The sequence below is a fragment of the Leptodactylus fuscus genome, chromosome 5, assembly GCF_031893055.1.
Source record: "Leptodactylus fuscus isolate aLepFus1 chromosome 5, aLepFus1.hap2, whole genome shotgun sequence".
NCBI classification, from domain to species: domain Eukaryota; kingdom Metazoa; phylum Chordata; class Amphibia; order Anura; family Leptodactylidae; genus Leptodactylus; species Leptodactylus fuscus.
Genome location: NC_134269.1, coordinates 187,139,070 through 187,162,375, shown reverse-complemented (window position 1 = coordinate 187,162,375; position 23,306 = coordinate 187,139,070). Strand labels below are relative to the sequence as shown.

General features: G+C 42.0%; 1 protein-coding gene across 4 annotated transcripts in view; it reads right to left on the bottom strand.

Annotated features, from left to right (window-relative positions):
- EBF1 (EBF transcription factor 1) overlaps window positions 1–23,306 on the bottom strand; it is a 315,242-nt gene that overhangs the window by 4,850 nt on the left and 287,086 nt on the right. For 2 of the 4 annotated variants that reach the window (XM_075274868.1, XM_075274869.1), the window contains exons 12-16: window positions 5,172–5,237; window positions 3,865–4,042; window positions 3,501–3,680; window positions 2,935–3,129; window positions 733–801 (exon numbers count right to left, since the gene is read on the bottom strand). In XM_075274868.1, the coding sequence (XP_075130969.1) occupies window positions 734–801; window positions 2,935–3,129; window positions 3,501–3,680; window positions 3,865–4,042; window positions 5,172–5,237 (687 nt within the window). In that variant the 3' untranslated portion in view covers window position 733. The remainder of the gene's footprint in view (window positions 1–732; window positions 802–2,934; window positions 3,130–3,500; window positions 3,681–3,864; window positions 4,043–5,171; window positions 5,238–23,306) is intronic. The other 2 variants (XM_075274870.1, XM_075274871.1) reach the window with 1 other exon arrangement.

Here is a 23,306-nt window from a genome sequence, read left to right as displayed (position 1 = left end):
CAATGTTGGGTCAATGTTGGGTCCAGCGGTTGCTCCTTAGGAGATCATACATTACATAGAGGGCCACGTTCATGACGTAAAATCCAACTCTTTGCGTCCTTCAATAGGCTCTGCTTTACTGATTCCAGCAAATTTGGAATTGTTTCTCTAGCCCTGGCTGAAACTAACAGAAATTACTCCTTGGGAATGGTGGGGACTATAGAAGAAATTCTAATTATGCCAGAATCAGTGGAGTGCCACTTCTTGAAGGGTGTAAAGAACCGGTGAAGGTGGTGAAAGGATCTCTTTAAAGGAATGTATAATAGTTGCATCTCCTTTAGGGTTCTAAATAACCTCTAAACTTTATTTAATTCACACAAAATCTTGGCTTGACAAGAATAAAACTGGGAATGCTAGAATTTAGGATCTGGTGGCAACACTGGCCCTGCCCCTGTGTATGACTAACCAATTCACCTTCTGCAACTTTGGAACTCAAGACTGCCAAACAGTCAGTCCCTCTGTGTCTACTGTAATAGAGGATACAGTTCAACATCATCACGGGTACTTGAGTTGGCCAGTGCTCCCCACTGTAGATATGAAGGTCTGTACACACAGTTGCGTGTAGGCCATAGCTACTCTACCAGGCCCTAAAAGATGTATATGGAAAAATACACGTCGTTTCTCTAGTCAATAGACACAGACAGAACACAGAAACACGACAGGAGCAGAAAATGGGAAGAACTGGTCACATACTTCAGGAGAAGGCCAAGCCCTGCAGAGAGCCTGTACTGAGGAACTTGCCAGTGTCCACAAAAGACTGGTCTGATGAGGGAAGACAAAAGGGCAAATTAGTTAACTGGGTAAAAATGGCATACTGACAGACCCTATATGGGGTTTATGTGGTGTTCATGTGTCTGCTGAGAGGTCCAAGCTCACGGCCCCCACTATATCTCCATAGTATTCTAGTTTTTATAAAGAGCAAGTCCAGTCAGATTCTTCTCTTCTTAATAGGGGCAAATTACTGTAACTCTTTTAGAGGGGCTCACCCCCTAACATTCCCTACGAAGCAGACCATAGAACCCTTCCAATTTAGGGCCTTCTGCTGAACCTCTATTATGTTAGGGTTGGATTCACCAGAGTATACTGTGATATTCCAGTGGGCCAGTCCAACACTGGTTAGATTGCTCAGAAGGGGGCAGCAGTGAGCACAGGACAAAAGCTCCTCCCACAAAAATCTTTAAAATCCATGCTTAGGATGAAGGAATTTTTTAGCAAAATGTTGCTAAAAAAATTCCAAGTTCATTTAGAATTTTATGTCAATTGTGACTGAAATTGCTCTTTAAAAGGAGAATTCTCCACATTTGTGAATAGCACTAACTAGTAGTAATCTAAGAGTATAACCAGTAAACCTTCTTCTTTCCTGGTGTGTGAGGATCCTCTCTAGATCTCTACATATTCATTTACTACAGACAACCCAAAAATACTCCAGCTTAAATAGTTGGGAAAATTGCCCCTCGTATCTAGTTAGAGTCCAATATTTCTACTAGAGATGGTGGTCAACGAAAAGCCATATACTACAATGGTAATGACTTTTGAAAGATATTATTTTTTGTATAGTATGTTGCTACAAATGTATTTTTTGACTGAAAATTAGGAAGAGACCTATACCTGGATCTTATCATGTTGGTCCCTTAGACACAATGATGCTTTTTAACCACTACTAAATGTCTACTACTGGTAGCTTTTCTCGTCAAAGTCCTGGTCACTCCGAAGAAGGGGCCGAAAACCCTCTTTGGGCCGGGGCCCCACGTTGCAATATGAATTTACATTACTTGCAAAGTGGATGGGATTCTGGCTAATTCCATCCAAACATTGCCAAAAAAATAAAAAATCTGTGGCGGAAATGTTGTGATTTCACCAAACGTTGTTTAAACTGCAGCATATCAAATAACTACAGAAACGTTGGCGTTTTCCCTATAGGTATTTTAGATTCATAAAGTTCAAAGAGAAAACCTCTGCAGACTTTCTGTGAAAAATGCTGCAGAAAAAAACTTTATGTGTTTCCGCTACGATCTTTGCTGCAGGGTTTTTTAGGCTGTGGCTCGCTACATGGGGGGCTTTCCACAATTCCACAATTTTCATTATACTTTTTGATGGAGTTTTTGGGTCAAAGCCAAAAGTGGAATTAAAATGAACAGGAAATACAGGACTTACACAGCTGGACTTACGTCTTTGGTTTTGACTCAAAACACTATATTAAAAACTGTGCAATAAACTCTGTGAAACTTCCCTTACGTGGCAGAATCTGCCATTTCTACAATTTGAAAAATTCCAACTTGCCATCTACTGCACTGGATTACTAATTTCAAGGTTCATTTTAGGGCTCCCTAATTTGTTCTTCAGGTTCCTGTAGGAGGTTGCTTCTAAATTTCATAGTAGTAAATTCAACTTCTTCATGCTGTAAACATTACCTCACGTCCTGTGTGGGGAACATGGCTTTAAAAAATCAAAAGAATATTTTTAGTTCTATGGGCCTTGATATAAATGTTGATTGTAATCTCAGTTCTTACCTCAGTAACTAAAGATGGCCATATAGTGCACCTTCAGCTGCCTTTGACCATCAGCTACTCTTCCCGAAACCTCATAAACATGAATACTCAGCTCGGTTGAGTATGCATATGCTTTTAAGGCAGAGAAGAAAGTAAGACACTGCCAGACACTTCTGGTGGCAGTGTATCTCCTGAGAACAAAGGATTGGGTATATTGAAATTCCACCTGTTCAACCATCTCTTGGGGAAAGTTAGTGTACCCCTACACACAAAAGTCAAGCGGTCTTGCCGAAAATCAATTGGTTCAGCTGACTTTATTCTTATGTGTATGGGCACCTCATGAGAAACCTAATACTATGATGGACATATTAGTCATGAAACAATTTTCACAGAGATCTCTTCTCACCTTGTAGGCTGGTGCCATTGGAACTGGTACAGGTGGGAGGTGGAGATGCTTGTGGTCTGACCACTGGAGCAAAAGCGCTTTTCTGTTTTACGGCTGAAACCATATTGGCTGGGGAGAAGGAGAAAATCCCAGAGGAACTGCTACAGTTGGATGGTAGGCTGGTGGAAGAAGCCATTGTAGGACTAGATGGAACAACTGCAAGAGAAATTATTAGAAACTCAGAAAGCTCATTTGGCAAACCTGGAGAAAAATTTAAATATCTTGTTTTTTCACTCTTTATTAATTTGTCACTAGATGAAGAACCTGGTCAGAATTGTGCTCAAGAAGGTGGTGTAGTGAGCATCAGGAGCATCATAAGTCTCCTGCTCCATCTTGCTTGACTAGAAACTTGACCAGGAACTTGATCTATCTACTTGACCAGGAACTTGATCTATCTACTTGACCAGGAATTTGATCTATCTACTTGACCAGGAATTTGATCTATCTATTAGACCAAGAACTTGACCAAAAAAATATAATGAACCTTATATATTTTTTTACCCTTAAAGTAATATAAATCCACTTACTGGCATAGGGCGAGTTGGCGGCAGAGCCATTGAGGAAGCTGGGTGATCCGGCAAGATTGGACATAGCCGTGTTTCCATAACCATTCATGCTGGTGGTGACAGAGCTGTAGTTGGTCTGCTGAGGGGTGGTGCTAGGGGCATAGCTATGTGGGGACACGCTGCTTGTATTGCGAGAAAAACCTGAAAAAAGACAGCACGATTTCACCAATAGAATTGAGCGTAAACTACTACAGTAGGTACAAACCTCGTAAGCATAGGAAAATATATATTTTTCTTACTAACCAGTTGATACACAGTAAGTAATGGAAGATATCATCTGTAATTGGACATAAGTGCATATAAAGTCATACTGTTGTCTTCTTACCCTGGTTGGTGACTTGTGATGGCTCTGACACATTGACTGCAAGTTGCCCACTGAAGGAGTTGACTCCCATCATGCTGGGATGCACAGAGGAGTTGGTGAGGGTTGGAAGTTGGCTGTGGTTCCTGGGAACACTGTACAATGCTTCCGCAATGTCAGCTGCTCTCTTCAGTATAATTTCCTGTGTTAAGAGAAAAAAAATGTGAAAAAATTGTGTCCATTATAAGCAATCCCTATCAAAGATAGGAAAACAAATCACCACACAAAAAACATAAGTCCTTCAGTGATCTCTTCTCTCAAATTCAGCATACATTTTTATGGACCCATACACCAGTAAGCCGCACGTGGTTGTACAAGACAAGGGTGTGACCAACTGCTAAGGCGGTGAGGTTTGGGTAAACTTAACTACTAAAGTGGACGGTTCACAGGGTGGGTCACAGGTAGGGTCAGGGACTGGGCTAAAGTGTCCTGGGATCTTGTTAGTAACTACATACTGCAGTTGCAGTTCCAATTTTTATTGGATCTATGAAACATCCAACTTGACAAGTTCGGGCATGGAAAGGGAGTGTGGCTTTCACAACACTTCCCAAAGTAGGTGGTCCCACTTGGTTTATAGGTGGTCCCAGGAAGTTTGGGGGTAGTCCATGTTGTAAGTACTGCTATAGTAGATATGGACAACCAATATGGCGACCACTGCAGCCACTACAAATCTGTCTAGTTATGTCGTGTCATTCAGGTGTCTGGAATAGTTCATGACAACCCTTCTTTGAGTGGTAATGGTAGCCATACTGCCACCCAGTTTTCCCAGTAAATTTCTTAACATATTGAGTAAGACACAATTTTTTTTTAATTATTATTATTTCAGGTGGAAATGTTTTTGAGACTACGACATGATGAAACAACTAGCCGATTGTTTCTTAACTGTATTGCATTACGATGAAGAAACATCTCCCCGGAGGGAATAATATAACATCGGAGATGAGTTCAGATTCTAGTCATATAATACTGTATGATGAGGGGCCGGTCAAATTCACTTTCCCTAATGCCAGTAATTCCGAAAATGTAAAAAGAAACAGCAAAGGGGATGATCAGGAACAGGTGGGCTCAGGGCTGCTGCACAGACCCACCGTCAGTCTCAATATCCCCACTAATATATATCAGATTTGTACTAACAGTATCCTGCGGCTGCGGGCCCTATGAGCTTATAATTTGCCCCCTGACCCCTTGGAATTTCCAAATTCTTCTGGATGAAGTTACTTTTTGTATACAGGAGTATTGAGTTTATACATGTACAGAATGTGACTTCTTACCTGATTATTATGGGGCATCCCGTACAGTGCTTCTACCAAATCTGCCGCTCTTTTAAGGATCACTTCCTACAAAAAAATAAATCGGCAAATATTACTGAACTGTACATATGAAGAATTAAATATTAACATGGGAGTTGAATATTAATGACCTATCCTTAGGATAGGTCATCACTATCTGATCATTCAGGGTCTGACACCTGAGACCCCCACAGATCAGCTGTTTGAAGAGATAAAATCATTGTGACCTCTTCAAAGAATACAAAGAACAGTTCTATACATTATATGATGGCTGTGCTTGGTATTGAAGCTCAGCCTCATTCACATGAATGGGACTGAGATGCAAATAGGCCATGAGACAAATAAACATGATGTCACTGGCCTGTGAAGTGGACAATGGTGCTCACCAAAATATATGTTCTGTGGGAGTCCAACACCCAGGACCCCCACAAATTGTCTGCTCCTGTGTGTTTTGTCTCTGCTTCACAAGCCAGACATCATGTTCATTTGTCACATGATCTGTTTGCAGTTCAGCCCCATTCAAGCTCATCCACTAAACACCTACAGTGTTGTGCTTGGTATTTGGAGATGAGGCTGCAGTGCTAAAATCTCTTTAAGTAGCTGATTTTAATTTATGGAGGCCCAGGGTGTTAGACCCTCACCTATACGATATGGTGGGGGTCTGACAAAAATGATAGACAAAGATCTCTCAGGGTCTCAGACCAGTCAGGTACGGAGGAGTGGGGTGGAGTGCGCACAAACCAACAAGCGCATCAGTAATCTTCGAGAAATTTATTAGTAACCTAGCATGACGCGTTTCAGGCAGGTGGCCTCAAGGGCGTATACAACTGGCTGGCAGCCTTTCAGATGGGTATCCGATATGTACCAAAAATGATAGGTCATCAATATTCAGCTCCTCGTTTAAAGGGATTGTCCACGACTATGATATTGAGCTCCACTTTCTTTTCTTAGGCAATGACATCACACCCATCGGTCACATGATCATGCTGCAGGTCAGTCCCATTCAAATGAATAGGGGTGAGCTGCAACACTAAGCACAGCCACTATACAGTGTATGGCGCTGTGCTTGGTAAGCAGTAAAGAGGCTCCAGCAGTCAATACCATATTCCCCGTTGAATCCTTTAAAGAGAACATGTAGCAATGTACATGCAGTCCAACCTACAGGTCGCATGTTATAGAGCAAGTGGAGCTGAGCAGGTCCATATATAGTTTTTTGCAAAAAGACTCTGTATAACTTGTCATTTATTGAGCTATTGTTACAACTACAATTCCCAGCATGCTCTTGCACAGGTTGGTGATGACTGATCTGGGCTAAACTATCGCACTGATTTGTACATATTGTCCATTCATCTCGCTCTGCACCACAGTCGGAAGAATAGAAAGTTAATTTAAGAGTAAAAAAAAAGTTCCAAAAAGTTCTCGAAGAAGAAATTTTTTTTTCATGAGACAAGGAAGAAAGTCACTGCCCTTACCCAAAAAGCAAATTGTTATTATTCATTCCTTAGCAGTTTCTCATCAGAAAATTGAGATCTAATTGCATTCATTTTGCTGTCACCATAAACCTCTCGCAAACTCTCAGATGACACGCTTTTAGATACATATTAGCATTTCTTCAATTTAGAATCCCGCACCATATGAAGATGAATTGCTTAGCAGGCTACGGGAACCAGGCTGGGAGATATGGGAGGGGCATCTACTTGCCGAGTAAATTCATTCACCCCCTCCACCGCGAACGTATCCTAATTTTTAACCCTTTACCGGTTGCTTTTTCATAGTTGACAGGAAATGTTTAAAGCCCTTTGACCCGTTTGCCTTGAATTCTTATGTTCTAGATTGTAAAGGACCTACAAAAGCAGAAGACAAAACTAAACCTGTGCCGAGAGTCACACTTGATGGTAGGTCGCTCACAAAACTTGTAACAGCCCTGTGTGTATATATCTTACAGATCCAGTGTCTGACTGGCCCATCAGAGAACCAGAGGACCCTCCAGAGGCTCAGGCTCTAACACAATAATGGTCCAGCAGAAGACCCTCAAATCTGATGGGTAGTATGGTCTATTTTCTAGAGATAGTTGGAGGGTGGGCCTCCAGACTCATTTTATCTGATGTGTCCAAGGAGAATCAATCTGACAGTGTACAGATAAGCAATGTATCTGATGACTGGGCTAAAGGGTCCAAGGATGTGCAAGGATCTCACCAGCAACCCTACAAGACTGCAATTTTTTGTGCAATTTTTGCCTCCATGGATTTCAGCAGAGCGTATATGACCTGTGTGGACAGATACTAAGGGACTGTCCACACAGGCCATATTCGCTGTGATCAAATCCACAGCAGCAAAAATTGCACTAAAAATTAGCCTTTATTTCAAGTTGTGCAAAATCGCTATAGAGTTGCGGTAGATTTCACCTTCTACATTGCCAAGGGTGATCCCAGTGAAAATCATCAGCAAAAATTGGCATGCAGGTAAAGTCTCATCTATTTTGCTGTTACTGTGCTTATTTCTGTTTGCAAACGGGTGGAGGAAAATGGGGCATTCATAAGGGCAGCTACATGGTATAAATGCCCCCTGACTAACCCTGGCTGGCACAGGCCTTCTGAATGTTGATAGTCTCCTACAAACCATTGGGACTTCCATAGAGAAGTGGCAAAGGTTGCAACAATGGGATGGTTCTCTCTTACATATGTTCCTAACGACATATACCTCCCATGTGAATATACCCGAATGCCATTGCTTCAGATATCAGGGCTACTGTAGCCCTATGGAGGTCACATGAAGTCACATGTATATACAATAAATGCAAACTACCTGCAATTTCTCCCCTATAGGTTTGACTCAGGTGACCCTAACCTATCAATCCGCGGGGCCAGGTTGATATGTTGGGTTCTGGTCACAGCCCCCCCCCCTTAAATACAGGACATCAAAGTAAAAGAATATTTGCTGATGGGCTGAGAAAATACGGCGTATCATTTTGTAATAAGCAGCAGGTTTACTGGATTATATTGAATTAGCAACACCTAATGGGAAGGTAATGGGAATTGTGCGGTGCGGGCCGTATGTTTTTGATCTACAGTCATGTGCTGTTATCTGTGTATTATATCCAGCCCGGGGGGGGCGGGGGTAATGTGTGTACATAGACTTGGGAAGCTTTACTTTGTAAAGACAAAAATGTATATGGCGATATATACCGAAGACGTCTTTTCTTAATCCCATTTAGAGACATCACAGATAACGACCGAGATTTTAGAAATGTGCTAAAACCATCAGCACAGCGTCAGGTACCCGGCAGATAATTTAGGTTTTTTTCAGTTATCTATAATTTTCCGCATTGCGTTATTTTTTCTTTTGATGGATCATTTTGTCACTTTAAAGGGGAAGAAGTCATGTGTGGTGTAGGATCACTGACAAAATGCATATATATTGTTTTAAGCTAAGGCCAAATATAATGAACTGCAGGTAAAAGACATAGTGGAAATACATTAATGACACTAGGTTTCCATGTGTGGCCCCAGCCTTACCCCATACCCTTGAGCCTTACCATCACAGTATGCCATACAACAGGCTTTGTTATAGGGGTATTCCCACCTTATATAATGATGAAATATAATGAGGATATAACTGGTGGGGTCTGATCACCGTGTCCCCCCTTCATTCTTGGGAATGTGTTCTGTCTTGGTTCTGACCATGGAGCTGTGCAGGGAACTAGCTAGCCCCATTCACTAGAAGGGAGTTGTGCTGCACTTTCCTTGTATAGCACAGGCTGGGGAAAGACTGGGCAGGGGCCACAGCACTGAATATGGGCAGCCATGTCTTCATTCTCAGCATCATGGTGGGCCCATAACTGACAAATGTAATTATCAAAGTGATATGTTCTCACTTTATAATATAGGAATAACAAGGGAAGTCAAAACTGTAGAATAAGTAGAGCCTTAGTATATACCCATCCACTGTATAGCAAGGTTCCAGCCCACTATAAAAAAAACAAAACAGGACTTGTTTCCAATAAAATGAGAGCTATAGCATTTAAAGAGGACCTTTTACCACCTGATACTCCTTTAATAGGTGTTGCGCCACTGATTCCACCACAGTTGGATTTTTTTTTCTAGCCCCCTCCTTTCCTGAGTAATCAGTGATGTTACTTTTGGCACACAATACGCTAATGAGGCTCCCTACTGTCAGGTGAGCTGCCCTGTCTGTCTTTTCCAAACCAGAACCGCCCACCTGACTGTAGGGAGCTTAACTAGCATATTGGCTGCTGAAACTAATATCATTGACTGCTCAGGAAAGGTGAGGGTTAGAGAAAAAAATTTCTACTGCACCAAAACCAGTAGAACAGCACCTATGAAAGGATACATAGGGATGGAGTTGACGGAAGTAGTGAATGTTTCCCTTTAAGGGAAACCAAGACTGTGGTACGAACAGAGTCTTATTATGTACCCTCTCACTGTGCAAAAAGGGTGAAGACCACAATATAATAAACCCAGGGCTTGTTTAGTGCTTTTTTATTCGAAAAAGGCCAATTATAATGTTTAACCCTTTGTGGATGTCTAAATAATACATCTGTATCTGTAAACTCCACGTCAACATTAGTTATGCCAAATGAAACGTATCGAATGAAAGAAACTCAACTCTGCTACATCTGTGCAGAACTCTTTTCAATGACTTTGTGTAAGTTCTAGGTAGGATAATGATCGCGTTTGTCATTGATGGGCAAGCAAAAATTGAGAGTGAAGAGCGACTTAGCAGAGTCATTTAGGGCTGAATAAGACAGATTGGTACATGCAGTAGTTTTGTAAAGTTAACCAGCAACGCCTGGCTTGCTGCCCTAGAGTATAGTGACCAGAAAATTACAGTCCCTCCGTGTCACCGCACTCCCAGCGAGGGAACGGGCCCGAGGCGTGTTTGTGTTCAGGAACTAATATATTGCCTTTCAATCAGAAGAGAGAGGCGAGGAACACACAGGCAAAACATGCCGAGTGGGTCAGAAAAGCAATAAAGATTTTTACAGAGCTGTCCAAGGTGCTAAATTCCCTCAATAATGGGATTGGCACTCGAGAGTTAACCTCTCATTTACTGCTGGAGTGGGAAGCCCGGCTATAATGTCATTGCATGTTTACCTTGAAATGTATATTTTATGACATTATGTTAGTGGATTGAAAGGGCATCGCCGCCGGGGCAATTTCTCGGCTCGGGCATGGTTTAAAAGAGACTGGGAATATTTATGGTGATTTGCGTTCGGTGGAGGGATGAAGGATTGAATTGTGTTTCTTGACCTTACAATTACCGAAGGTGATTTCCCTAACCAAGCCATTTACTCCATGCGCCGCTCGGAGGGACGCGGCACCCATTACTAGTTATTTAATGTTCGATGCAGGGAATATATTGGATTCTGCTGATTCTGCCCGTACCAGCGATGGTTAATGGCTGCTTTTCAGGAACGTGAGAACGGATAAATAGATGGGATCTTATAACATATGCTCTTACTCCCACCCAACAGGCAAAAGTAATAAATACAATGGCTTTTTTTCCCCCCTCCCCGGCTTCTTTCCATCGGCTCACAGAATACAATACACACAGCTGGTTTACATTACACCGAGAAGGGGGGCATTATGGAAAGCGGAATCCCAGCTTAATGGAGGAGAGATCTGGAAGTTTAGCTATATCCCACACAATCAATACTTACACAGGATAGGAGGAGGGTCGCCAGGCTGCGGCCCACCAGAACCTCGGTGCTCAGGGGAAGGAATTTCCTGCATTGCACCTTCCATGGTGAATAATGTGCTGGAGACACAAAGCTCAGGGCGCTGCTATAGAATTGACAGGAGGTGTTATATAACCAGTATGTCAGATTGTAAAGCTGTGATTATAGATAGGGGGTCATTCTGGCCCTAATCCCTTAAGGACTGAGTTTATGGGAAGGAGGAAGGAGGTAAAATCTATCCTTATCACAAAGGTTACAATAGTCAGCACACACTATGTATAAGGCAATTGCATAAAAGCAATCCACAAATCAATCAATCAATCAATCTATTTTTATAACTTTTATGTATCTCACTCACTGTACATTGGATCATTTGGACATTATAAAAGGATACCAAATTTATACACTCACTGGCCACTTTATTAGGTACACCTGTCCATCTGCTCATTAACACTTAATTTCTAATCAGCCAATCACATGGCGTCAACTCAGTGCATTTAGGCATGTAGACATGGTCAAGACAATCTCCTGCAGTTCAAACCGAGCATCAGTATGGGGAAGAAAGGTGATTTGAGTGCCTTTGAACGTGGCATGGTTGTTGGTGCCAGAAGGGCTGGTCTGAGTATTTCAGAAACTGCTGATCTACTGGGATTTTCACGCACAACCATCTCTAGGGTTTACAGAGAATGGTCCGAAAAAGAAAAAACATCCAGTGAGCGGCAGTTCTGTGGGCGGAAATGCGTTGTTGATGCCAGAGGTCAGAGGAGAATGGCCAGACTGGTTCGAGCTGATAGAAAGGCAACAGTGACTCAAATAGCCACCCGTTACAACCAAGGTAGCCAGAAGAGCATCTCTGAACGCACAGTACGTCGAACTTTGAGGCAGATGGGCTACAGCAGCAGAAGACCACACCGGGTGCCACTCCTTTCAGCTAAGAACAGGAAACTGAGGCTACAATTTGCACAAGCTCATCGAAATTGGACAATTGAAGATTGGAAAAACGTTGCCTGGTCTAATGAGTCTCGATTTCTGCTGCGACATTCGGATGGTAGGGTCAGAATTTGGCGTCAACAACATGAAAGCATGGATCCATCCTGCCTTGTATCAACGGTTCAGGCTGGTGGTGGTGGTGTCATGGTGTGGGGAATATTTTCTTGGCACTCTTTGGGCCCCTTGGTACCAATTGAGCATCGTTGCAACGCCAAAGCCTACCTGAGTATTGTTGCTGACCATGTCCATCCCTTTATGACCACAATGTACCCAACATCTGATGGCTACTTTCAGCAGGATAATGCGCCATGTCATAAAGCTGGAATCATCTCAGACTGGTTTCTTGAACATGACAATGAGTTCACTGTACTCCAATGGCCTCCACAGTCACCAGATCTCAATCCAATAGAGCATCTTTGGGATGTGGTGGAACGGGAGATTCGCATCATGGATGTGCAGCCGACAAATCTGCGGCAACTGTGTGATGCCATCATGTCAATATGGACCAAAATCTCTGAGGAATGCTTCCAGCACCTTGTTGAATCTATGCCACGAAGAATTGAGGCAGTTCTGAAGGCAAAAGGGGGTCCAACCCGTTACTAGCATGGTGTACCTAATAAAGTGGCCGGTGAGTGTATAGTGTTTCATATTTTTTTTACCATTTTTGTAAATTATTTGGTGTTTTTGTTTCATTATAGTTGCAGAATCCCCAATATATATATATATATATATATATATATATATATATATATATATATATATATATATATTCTGCCCATACCGGAGAGATATACACACTTGCCTCAGATAGCATGGATTCCTAAGTTGTTAATGTTCCTGAGACCTACCCACCTGTTGTGCTATATGTTTAGGCTGAGGCCCCATGTTGTGTAAACGCAGCTTTTTCGTAGCAGATTTTTCTGCGTTTTTTGGAGCCAAAGACAAGAATGGCTACAAAAGGAATGGGAAATATATAGGAAGTTCTCATACTTCTTCCTTCTGCTCAATCCACTCTTGGCTTTGGCTCAAAATACCGCAACAAAATCTGCAACAAAAAAAGCTGTGTTTCCGCAATGTGGAGCCTCAGCCTTATGGTACACATGTATACAGTGAGCTCCCCCTAGTGGTGGCTGCAGTTTCTAGGTTGAGGGTTTTGGACCCCCTTCATACTATGGCTCTTCAATGAAGGCCCATCTGCTCAGCCAGCTCTGCCTTTATGTCCTAGCTCACCACAAAGTCAGATGTGGCAACTCTACCCCTGTGAACGTGATATGAGGGAAGTTGAAATTTTGGATTTAACAGCAATAACACCTGAATTTTAAGATTTTTAGGATTTGAGTATAAAATTGCATGTTGGAATATGAAGTAAGTATACAGAGACACACACAAACGTCTGCGCAGAGGTGACAGTGAGCAATTTAATGACATGTAGAGCATGTGGTTTCCGTTGCTATATCACCTTTATTCTCCATAGTGGAAGTGCACTTTCCCCCTCTGACTTCACGCATGGGCGTGCAGAGTTATGTGCCGAGATTGTCAGCGGGGTATTATAATTATATGTGTGAAACCTTGCACCTGTAACCTTTTCTGTGGGTGTCAGAAACGAAAATTAACCCCTCTTGTGCCAGGATGAACAAACACAATGCACATCGCCCCAGGCTGGAATACAACATGTTATATACTGTATATATCCCATGTGGCAAGATAATGTAGAATGTCACTTTAGTCATTGAGTTTGTGTAGATTCACCTTAAAGAGGATCTGTCATCTCTCATGTCTTTTAGTAGATACTTGTATTATTAAAGAAATTGTGCTGTTCCTTCTTTATTCCTCCTGGAAATGTATGAATACATCGACTGTTGGGTGTTACCAATTGGAAGAGGGGTGTCCCTGCAAATGCTTATGCAGTCCAATCAGTGCTGATAATTAGGGACACATCACTTTGACAATGGCAACACCCAGTTGTCATTGCAACTATTAAAACTAGTTGAAAAAAGGACACATATACTACAAAATCTTGGTCCAGATGGTCTGTAAAGTGGACCTCTGCCAACTGCAGCTATTTGCATCATTCAATGGGTGCAGCTCCACTGATTCTGGTACAGTTGGAATTTTTTCTCTAGCCGCTACCGTTCCCAAATAATCATTTCTGTTAACCTCAGCACAGTTATACTCTTTCTATCGGGTGGGTGGTCCCTGTCTTTGTGCTCCTCCTTAGGACTGCCCACCTGACAGTAGAGAGTACAATTGTCATGAAAGCAAAAGAAAGAATTGCTCAGGAATGGTGAGGGCTGGAGAAAAAATTCCAACTGCTCTGGAATCAGTGGAATGATGCCTATTGAAGGGCACAAAGTGTTGGAGTTGGTGGAGGTGGTGAAAGATCCCCTTTAAAGACCATCTGTACAAAAACCAAAAAATCTAGTAAATGTGTCCATTTTAATATAGCTCCAATTCTAATTGCAATTCTATTACTTCTTATATAGAGAGTTCCGAAACGCGTTAGGGGTTTTTCTTTTTTTGTTCTTTCATTTGCAATTATCATGATTTAGTCGTTTTTATGATATCTATTAAAAGTTAAATTTTATCTACTATTGGAAGAGTTGCCGGACTACACATTTTTCTATATGTTAGACAACACATGTCAGCTCACACAGAATTTGTCACCAAGACTTCGTAAATGGGGTAAATTACTTAGTTATGTTATGTTATGTAATACGACAGTGGAAGTAGTGGATATAATACTGTTCAGCAAGGCTGATTTACTATTAAGGAGAGACTACAAATATTCTGCATAGACACAAAATTAAAGGGGTTTTCCTGAACTATGATATTGATGCTCAACCCTCAGAATAGGCCATCAATTTCGTAATGGTTGGGCTATGATAACTGACACCCACAGATTAGCATGTGTATTTCACAGTGTAAAGGAAAAAATTGTTTGTACCAACTACAGATGGGAAAACCTCTGAAGATCCATTCTGTTCCAGTTTTGGTCTGAACTTTTTGCACTGATGTTAGGATACTCAATGAGTCTCATATGATTGCCTCAGGGCTGACCCTGGGGTGCATGATATCAATTGGGAGGCCCAAAGAAGAGGACCCAGAAATAGCACTGAACACCGAAGTAGAGACCCAGAAGAGGTGAGGGAAAATGAGTATAAATGTTTGTGTTTTTACATCTTCCATGGACCTTTACCTATAGTCTGTAGAGTCTGAAGAGATCTATTCATTTGAATAAAGGTTACAGAAATAGATTGTATCTATACTGCAGTACAAGACATGGCCCATGGACAAGAGTGGCGCTATTTCTGGGAAAAAAGTCCTTCATTCCTAATCTCTAACAGAAAGAACATAGGGCGAGTTAAACGTCTCCCTTTATATGCTGAATGTACATAAGAAGCCCAATAAATCTGATTGGCACAAGAACAAGCCCGATGCTTGGAGATGAATGATTTGCTGTGTGATATTATCAAGTTCCGATTTCTGTCTTATTCCCCAAGCTTCTCCCTTCCATCCCTGCTGCTCAATTACTGTCCCGCCTGCAATAATAGACTTGTAAGCGCTGTTCCTTCGATCGGCTGGCCTGTGCACAGCTGCCTGGGACAGATGACTTTACAATGATGGATCACACAGCATAGCCATGGTGCTGAGCTCTCAGCCCCAGGGAGAGACACTAATGAGCCAGAGCTCTGCTTCCAGCCAAGGCAAAGGATCAGCAGCTAAACTGAGCCCCAGAGGTGTCTGTGTCAAAAGACTTCTCGAGACGAGCAGGTGAAGAAGGCGCAGCGCCTGCCCTCCATCCGTTACCACCCGTAATGCTGCTGACCCAGTAATGAGGAAACCTGTATCCTAATGTGAAATGAGCCTAATATATTGCTTACAATAACAATAGAATGCAATAGAATGCATTTCTGATACAGAGCTCCAAATCCCCAGCATAGATATTGATTTAAAAGATTACATGTGGACTACATGCAGCCACCACTAGAGGGAGCTCACTTCATATTGTCTATACATACCCCATATTCAGTAGGCACCCTTTAGTGAAAGCTGCAAGCAGTCAGCATGTTATCTTTTAAAGGGGTTGTGTAGAATTACATGACATGGCTGCTTTCTTTTTCTCGGGAAACAACATCACACCGTTGGTTACATAGCAATGTCACAGTTCTGTCCCATTAAAATGAATGTGACTGAGCTGAGCTCCAGGATCGGCATGTAACCAATGGATGTGATGTCACTTCCAGGGAAGAAGAGGTCAGCCATGTTTTAAAGAGGTTATGCTATGAGTCGAGATAAGACCACAGCTAAGCCCCTTTAATGATATGGCTGTGAGGGGATTTGGAACTCCGTACCAGAAAAGCAAAGCTATGGCAAATATAAAAATATACGAAGAAATGAATCAGCACAGAATGTTGAAATGGAAAATGATATCATGGTAGAAATAGAGATTCTATTTAAAGGGAACTTGTCAACTACATTTGGGACACTAAACCATCAACAGGTCCTTAAGACCTGGGGTTTACTATCCCAAATATCGAAATATTAAGTCTGTCTGTGAGGAGGAAAACATATGGGATAGGTTGTAAAGCTGTTTTGTCGGACACCCGCTTTAAACCAGTACTTATAATGTATCTCCAGAAAATTACCTATATTTTTAATGTTAAAGATATTTAAGATTTTTTTATTATTATTATTATTATTATTATTATTATTGTTATTATTATTATTATTAGTTTTCCATGTCATTTTCTGTATTTGAAATTCAATATTTGCAACAGTCACTTCATTTACATTGCATACAGGATTACAATAGAAGATAACACCTCTACATCACATCACAATAGATGTCACAGCTCATCTCCTCCCCATCCCTGCACATAATATGGCTAAAAAACTCTCCCATAGACCTCAGTGAGTCAGCTCCAGGTTATTGCTGCCTATGGCCATGTCTATGCTGTAAAGTGTATCACTAAATGCTGTTAAAAGAGCAGAGGAGAAGCTCAAGCAAGATGGCTGCCCCATAATCATATACAGAAAATATAATAAAAAATATCTTCAATCAGAAAATAAAAACAGATTGGAAAAAAAAGTGATAGATTTCGGGTTTTAATAAATAAATTGGCGCCCCATTCCTTTTAATGCCAGCATTAGTTTTGTAAGGTCCTGAATACAGAGTTTATGTCAGTCAATTTACATAATTGCGTTTTTACGTCTACAATTCATCGTCCTTGTTCTGTTATTGTCCATATTAATCCATATTTTTCCCATAAAATTCAATGGAGCCTGAAACAACCGTGACACACGGCAGAGCTTAAAAAAAAAATCAATATGGACATAAATAGTGTTTCAAACCTGAATGTCTGAATTATCCCTAAGGTATTAGTCATTTTTTATGTTTTTAATACCCTGACTTATAAACTCACCCTCTCTGTATGGACAACAGCGCGTTCTCAGTACGCCACGTTAACTAAATGCCCCCCTGCAGGGTTAGCGCCCCCGCACCTTCTGCTCTACATTTACACCCAGAGCCTGGTAATGCATCTAAACACGCAGTCACTAATGAACAAGCTGTGTGTATGTTTCCAGACTGGCATCTGCCCACTTCCCTTAGCTGGGCACACAAATTCCTGGCAAGCAGGGAGAAGACGCGCCAGCGACTAAATGGCTGATTTACCAAATTGCAATGAGTTGAGCTCTCACCAAGGCTGCCGCCGCTGCCACCTCTCTCCGCGCCGCGCTAAAATTGTTCTGTGTTTAAATATTCAGCATGAGGCTAATGTGAGCTGATGAACTGAGACTGCAAACATTCCCCTTCCATCGAGAAGAAGAGACAGAGCTGTACGGGATCACCAGGGCTGGGCAATGAAAATGATTTATATTTAAGGATCTTCCCGACGACTCCCATTATTAGAAGGTGGCTATTAATTGGCTTGATGCAGGAATCAGTGCGGCGAGGAAACAGACGGGGAAAAAAGCCACCGCTTGTATCCTATGATCTCTCCCTGGCTTGTATTAAGGCAGTTTATCATCTAGTATCTTCTTGTGAATTACCTTGGCATACAAATAGTTAAAATAGTAAAGAGCTGTAGAACTACTATATAGAATAATATTAGGGCATATACTAAAGATATACCTGACATGTATTACCTAATTATCACCAGCAGGTGTCGTAGCTGATAATTTTTTTCCTGTTCACAGGTGAGAAGCCTATTTGGGCACATGTACCAGACCAGGGTTTATCTGCGGAAACTCTGCACCAAAATCAGCATGTCTGGGCACAGAGATCACTGCAAAAGAAATAAACTGACATACGGAAGATTTTTCTGTGTGGAAAAAATCCTGTTCATGTGCATAAGAAATAGAGTTTCTCATTGACGTAAATACTAATATATTACAGAGCGGATTTTACTCAAGTTAGGGCTCGTTCACATCTGCGTTCATCGGTCCTTATTGCAGGTTTCCGTTTCCTGCATAAAACAGATGCAGGAGACGGAAGCCTGCAGGAGACTTTCTCACCCATTCATTTGAATGGGTGAGAAAGCTGTCCGGCCGTGAGCGGCAGTGAGCGTTTTGCGCTCTCCGCCGCGAAACCGGGTTTTATAATCCGGACACAGAGTCGGACATGCACTACTCTGTGTCCGGATAAAAAAATCCGGTTTCGCGGCGGAGAGCCTAAAACGCTCACCACCGCTTACGGCCGGACCCGGTCTGTGGTTTCCGTCTTCTGCCATGCAGAAAACGGAAACCATAGAACGGAGACATGAACGCAGGTGTGAACCCAGTGTAATCCTGATCATGTGCATGTACCCTTGCGTGGAAATGCAGTGAACAAAGCACCAAAGTACCTGCAAAGTTAATGAGATTCTGGCTAATTCATCGTGGGGAAAAAAGCTGCGGAAAAGTTTTTGAAATCTGCAGCATGACAATTTTAGCTGTGGAAATTCAAGTGTTTTCCCTACAGATTTAATAAGAAAAATGCAGCAAAAATGCAATGAAAAAAAACTGCAGAAATAAATGTTTTTCAGGACTGGTTCACACTTACGCCCGGTCTCCGCTTTTGGGTTTCCGTCTTCTACCTGAGAAACTGGACAGGAGACGGAATCCCGGTGGTCATTTTTCAAACCCATTCACTTGAATGGGTTTGCAAAGTGACCGCCTGTGAGCGTCTCGTGCCTCTCCGTGGCAAAACCGTTTTTTTAACCGAACAAAAAGTCCTGCATGTACAACTTTGTGTCCGGTTAAAAAAACCTGTTTCCTCGCAAAGAGGCATAAGACCCTCACGGGTGGTCACTTTGCATACCCATGCAAGTGAATGGGTTTGAAAAATGACCGCCGGGTTTCCATCTCCTGTCCTGTTTCTCTCGGCAGAGGACGGAAACCCAAAAACGGAGACCGGACACAGGTGTCAACCTACCCTCACTGTATTTTTTTCACAGCGCCTTTTAGCTTTGGTTCATTACGTGGAGTGTTAGTGTTACAGAGGACTAGAAAAAACACTGCCCATATTTACTAAGGTTATTGTGACTGTTTCCTAAGAGTTTTATAGCAAAATTCTGGTGCGCAATAAAGTTGTTAATGGCTTTCAATGAATGAACTTGTGTGGTGTGCTCCTTGTTTTTAAGCTCAAAAGTGGGCATGGCGTGGTAAGGGGAGTCATAATTCTTAAAGCGGTATTCTCATCACAATCTATCATGGCTGAGACAAGAATAGCCATGTTGCCTCCCCTTGTGGTGGTCAGGCTTTATGGAAACAGCCAAACATGGCTGCTCTTTACGGTTTCTCATAGCGTCCCAAAGAAGTCCCATAGAAGTAAACAGGAGTTATGGGAAAAGTGTAGAACACTGTAGAAGAGTTGTGATTTACTGTAGCCCAAAGTACTGGCCCGGTGGTCTGTACATGGATCGCCATATTCTCATGGGTGAGATGAGAATAAGCGTTTCAGACTAAGGCCCCACTTAGCGAGCTGCGGCAGAAGATCCCCATAGCTTTCCTCTTTGGACTCTCTATTCCTATTATACCAATATGGAAAATGCCAGCGTTTCCGTAAGTATAATTGACATGATATGATTTACAAATACGCATGAGCTTTTCCACTGCAGTTTTTTCTGCAATGTGGATTTTTTTCCTGTAATTCTGGCTAATCCCATCCATTTTACAGGTATTGTAAAATGCAACATTTTTTCAACGTGGGGCTCAGGCCTTCAGTTTTCCAGGACTAAAATATTGCTGATCTATCTTTAGAATCGGTCATCATTAATCGATTGTCGAGGGTCCAACACTCAGCACCCTCACCAATCAGATGTTTTGACGAGCACTGCCGACTGCTTAACACACACAGTGCCATACACATTTGTGGCTGTACTTGGTATTGTGACTCAGTCCCATTTACTTGAATGGGACTAAACTATAAAAAAAAGTCATGTGACGGATAAATATGATGTGACATGGTGACTGAGCATGTTTTATTGCACTTTATCTAGCCAGACAGAACAATTGTTTACTAGCCAACAACAAAGGGGACAGGACATTCAGCTAAAGGGCCCCATTCTCTAAGGGCCCCCATAAAAGTCCCATGTGCAGTCACTTTGGTGTAGTATGTCCTCCTGTGCCAGCTGTGAGTGAAAATCTAATATTTAAAGGGGTTGATTACTTCAGGATACCTCCTTTAACAATACTTAAAGGGGTTGTCTACTTCAGCATGCCTCCCTTAATAATACTTAAAGGGGTTGTCTACTTCAGCATGCCTCCCTTAATAATACTTAAAGGGGTTGTCTACTTCAGTATGCCTCCCTTAATAGCCTTAGCATAGAGGCCAAACATTGCACTCCTTAAAATACTGTGACAGATACTTAGAATTGGAAAGTATTGTAAATTTCCTGTGAATGGAAAATTTCCAGAAAATATCTGATAAGGTCACATACTCATCCCAGTGACAGAAGTAGGGCAAAGTCACAAAAATAAGATCCTATTTATTGGCAAACTGAATAGACTGTGACTGGAAACTGTCATGGCGGTGAGTTCTCCAGGCTTACTGCAAACTACAAGAAAGTAGGCCTCAGATATAAAACTGCCGTGTCCCACAGTAACCAGTTTCCTAACTTTTTGGTTGTTACTTATTTCGACCAATCAGATTGCGGCTGTTAACTCGTTAATACAGTTTCTGGCATGTAAGGAGAGTTCTGATTGGCTGTGGCCTCATATTACCAATAGATTGCCAATGATGATATGCCGACTCTACCGCCATGCAGTGCAGGGATATATAACGCAATTAACTAAATGCTTTTGCCCATACAAAGAGTTAAAGCTGGATGTGAAAGCGAGAAATGCCAACGTCTCCTTTTTATTGATGTTGTGTTGCCATGACGATGTAAATATGGCAGATGACACAAACAGAGATGCTCATCTGGCAGTTCCACCGAGCAGAGTTCACATCTCAGGCTTCCATATGGACGCTGAGTGTATGGTAATGAGCGGACCATATGGTGACGGGAATAAATTCTGAACAATTGTGCTGTTACTGCACCAGTGAGCCGATGGGACAGAATCTCAGCAAGAATTGTCTCCAGCGGAGGCCGGCTCCCGTGTGTGTGCATGTAATCACACATGTATGTAGGCGCACGCCCCAGCGCGCAATACAGAACAAAACTCTTAACCCTGCGCTGTCTGGGGATACACCTGCCGTACATACGGGCGAATATTCAAGAAGGAGGGTGGAAACGGTTAAAGCCTGATGCCAATTATAACCTGGAAATTCAGGAGTGACAGGGGTTAATCCCAATATCCCTCTTCTGCTAGATCACATTATTCAAGGTCCAGGAAGCCGAGATATATACCGAGTTGTTTGCCTTTATTTTGTTTTCTTTACCTACAAAATAGCGGCTTTTTGGTGTTAATGGGCAATTTTTTTTTTATTACTGTGCAGAGCTATTGTTAAATATCTCCCAAATTTCTAAAGGAGGGGACAGAATGTGCGCCATGGCGAATTTAGCCCCACCCACTTCTACTTTGACTGCACCCATTTCCATCCATTTCTCTTTGTGCCACCACACTATATATCGCCTATACAGTCACCCTGACATGGTATGCACCCAGATTATAATGTTCCCCTCCACTTGCCCCCACATTATAAATGCTCCCTTCCACTTGCCCTCACAGAAAAGTGTCCCCCTCCAGCTGTCCTTCAAAGTATAAAGTCCCTCTCCAGCTGCCCACTCAGTATGTAGTCCCCCCTCCAGTTTCCAATACAGTTTAATTCCCCCTTCCAGTTACCCATAGTTTAATGTCCACTTCCACGTGCCCACATTGTATAAATCCCCCCGCAAAAAAACTTCTGATCTGTGGGTGTCCCAAGTGTCGGAACCACACCGATCAGATATTGATGGCCTATCCTAAGGATAGATAATAAATGTTTAACTCCCACAAAACCCTTTTAAAGGATTAGGTCTCAATGTCCCCTGGTTGAATTGAGTATGCCCATTCAACTCTATGAGACTGGCCGAGATACCCAAGTGCTGCATTCGACTTCTTTTTCACAGCCATATTGAGATGTATGGAGAGGCAATACATGTACATCACTCCATTCACACAGATGATTTAGGGACACCACGATCTATGATCCCAAAGTCAGACCCCATTTATCTATTCTGTGGATACGTGATAAATTGTCAATCTGTGAACTTTAGTTTCAGGGAGGTTTTAAGATGGCCATACACATTTTTTCCTGACTTTGGCCATTTTGACAACGATCAGACATGTTTGTTCCCCGCCGACCAATAGCAGACTTTACACTTCCAAAACCAGATCGGTCATACTGGATATTTTTGGTCAGCCATCAGACAAAAATATCAATGTTCAGCATGATCGGCCACTTTTGGCCTGTTAACAGCCATCTTGTTCACACTCACTGGTCAGATGGCTTAGCTGTTAATGCTGACAGCAGGGTTATTCTTAAAAACATCATTATCATTATCAGACGGCCATGATATATAATGTGTATGGCTGCGATACGTGATGTGTATGGCTTCTCTCTTATGTGGTATCTGACGCATACTATGGAAAACTTATTGTTCCTAGGCTCCTCCACTGAATAATGGTCATGCTTCCAACAATCGAAACTTTTCCATTTATGGTGTGAAAGTGACCCATTTACTTACCCATAAAACACAGTGTCCCCCATTTTCATTGTCAACATATTGATCAATTAAAAAAACAAAAAAAAACCACATACTCTGCTGCTGACATGGACGGCTTTGATCAAAGGGTATCCGGCCCATAGTGACATGTTGAGTCAGACAAAATATTGGCGATGCCGAAATAGGACATAACCACATAATACACATTATGATGATGCATTGCGGCCCAAATGATTGCAGAACCTAATTGGATATCTGGTTCCATTTATCTATAATTGCTGTAACTATATTCCCCTA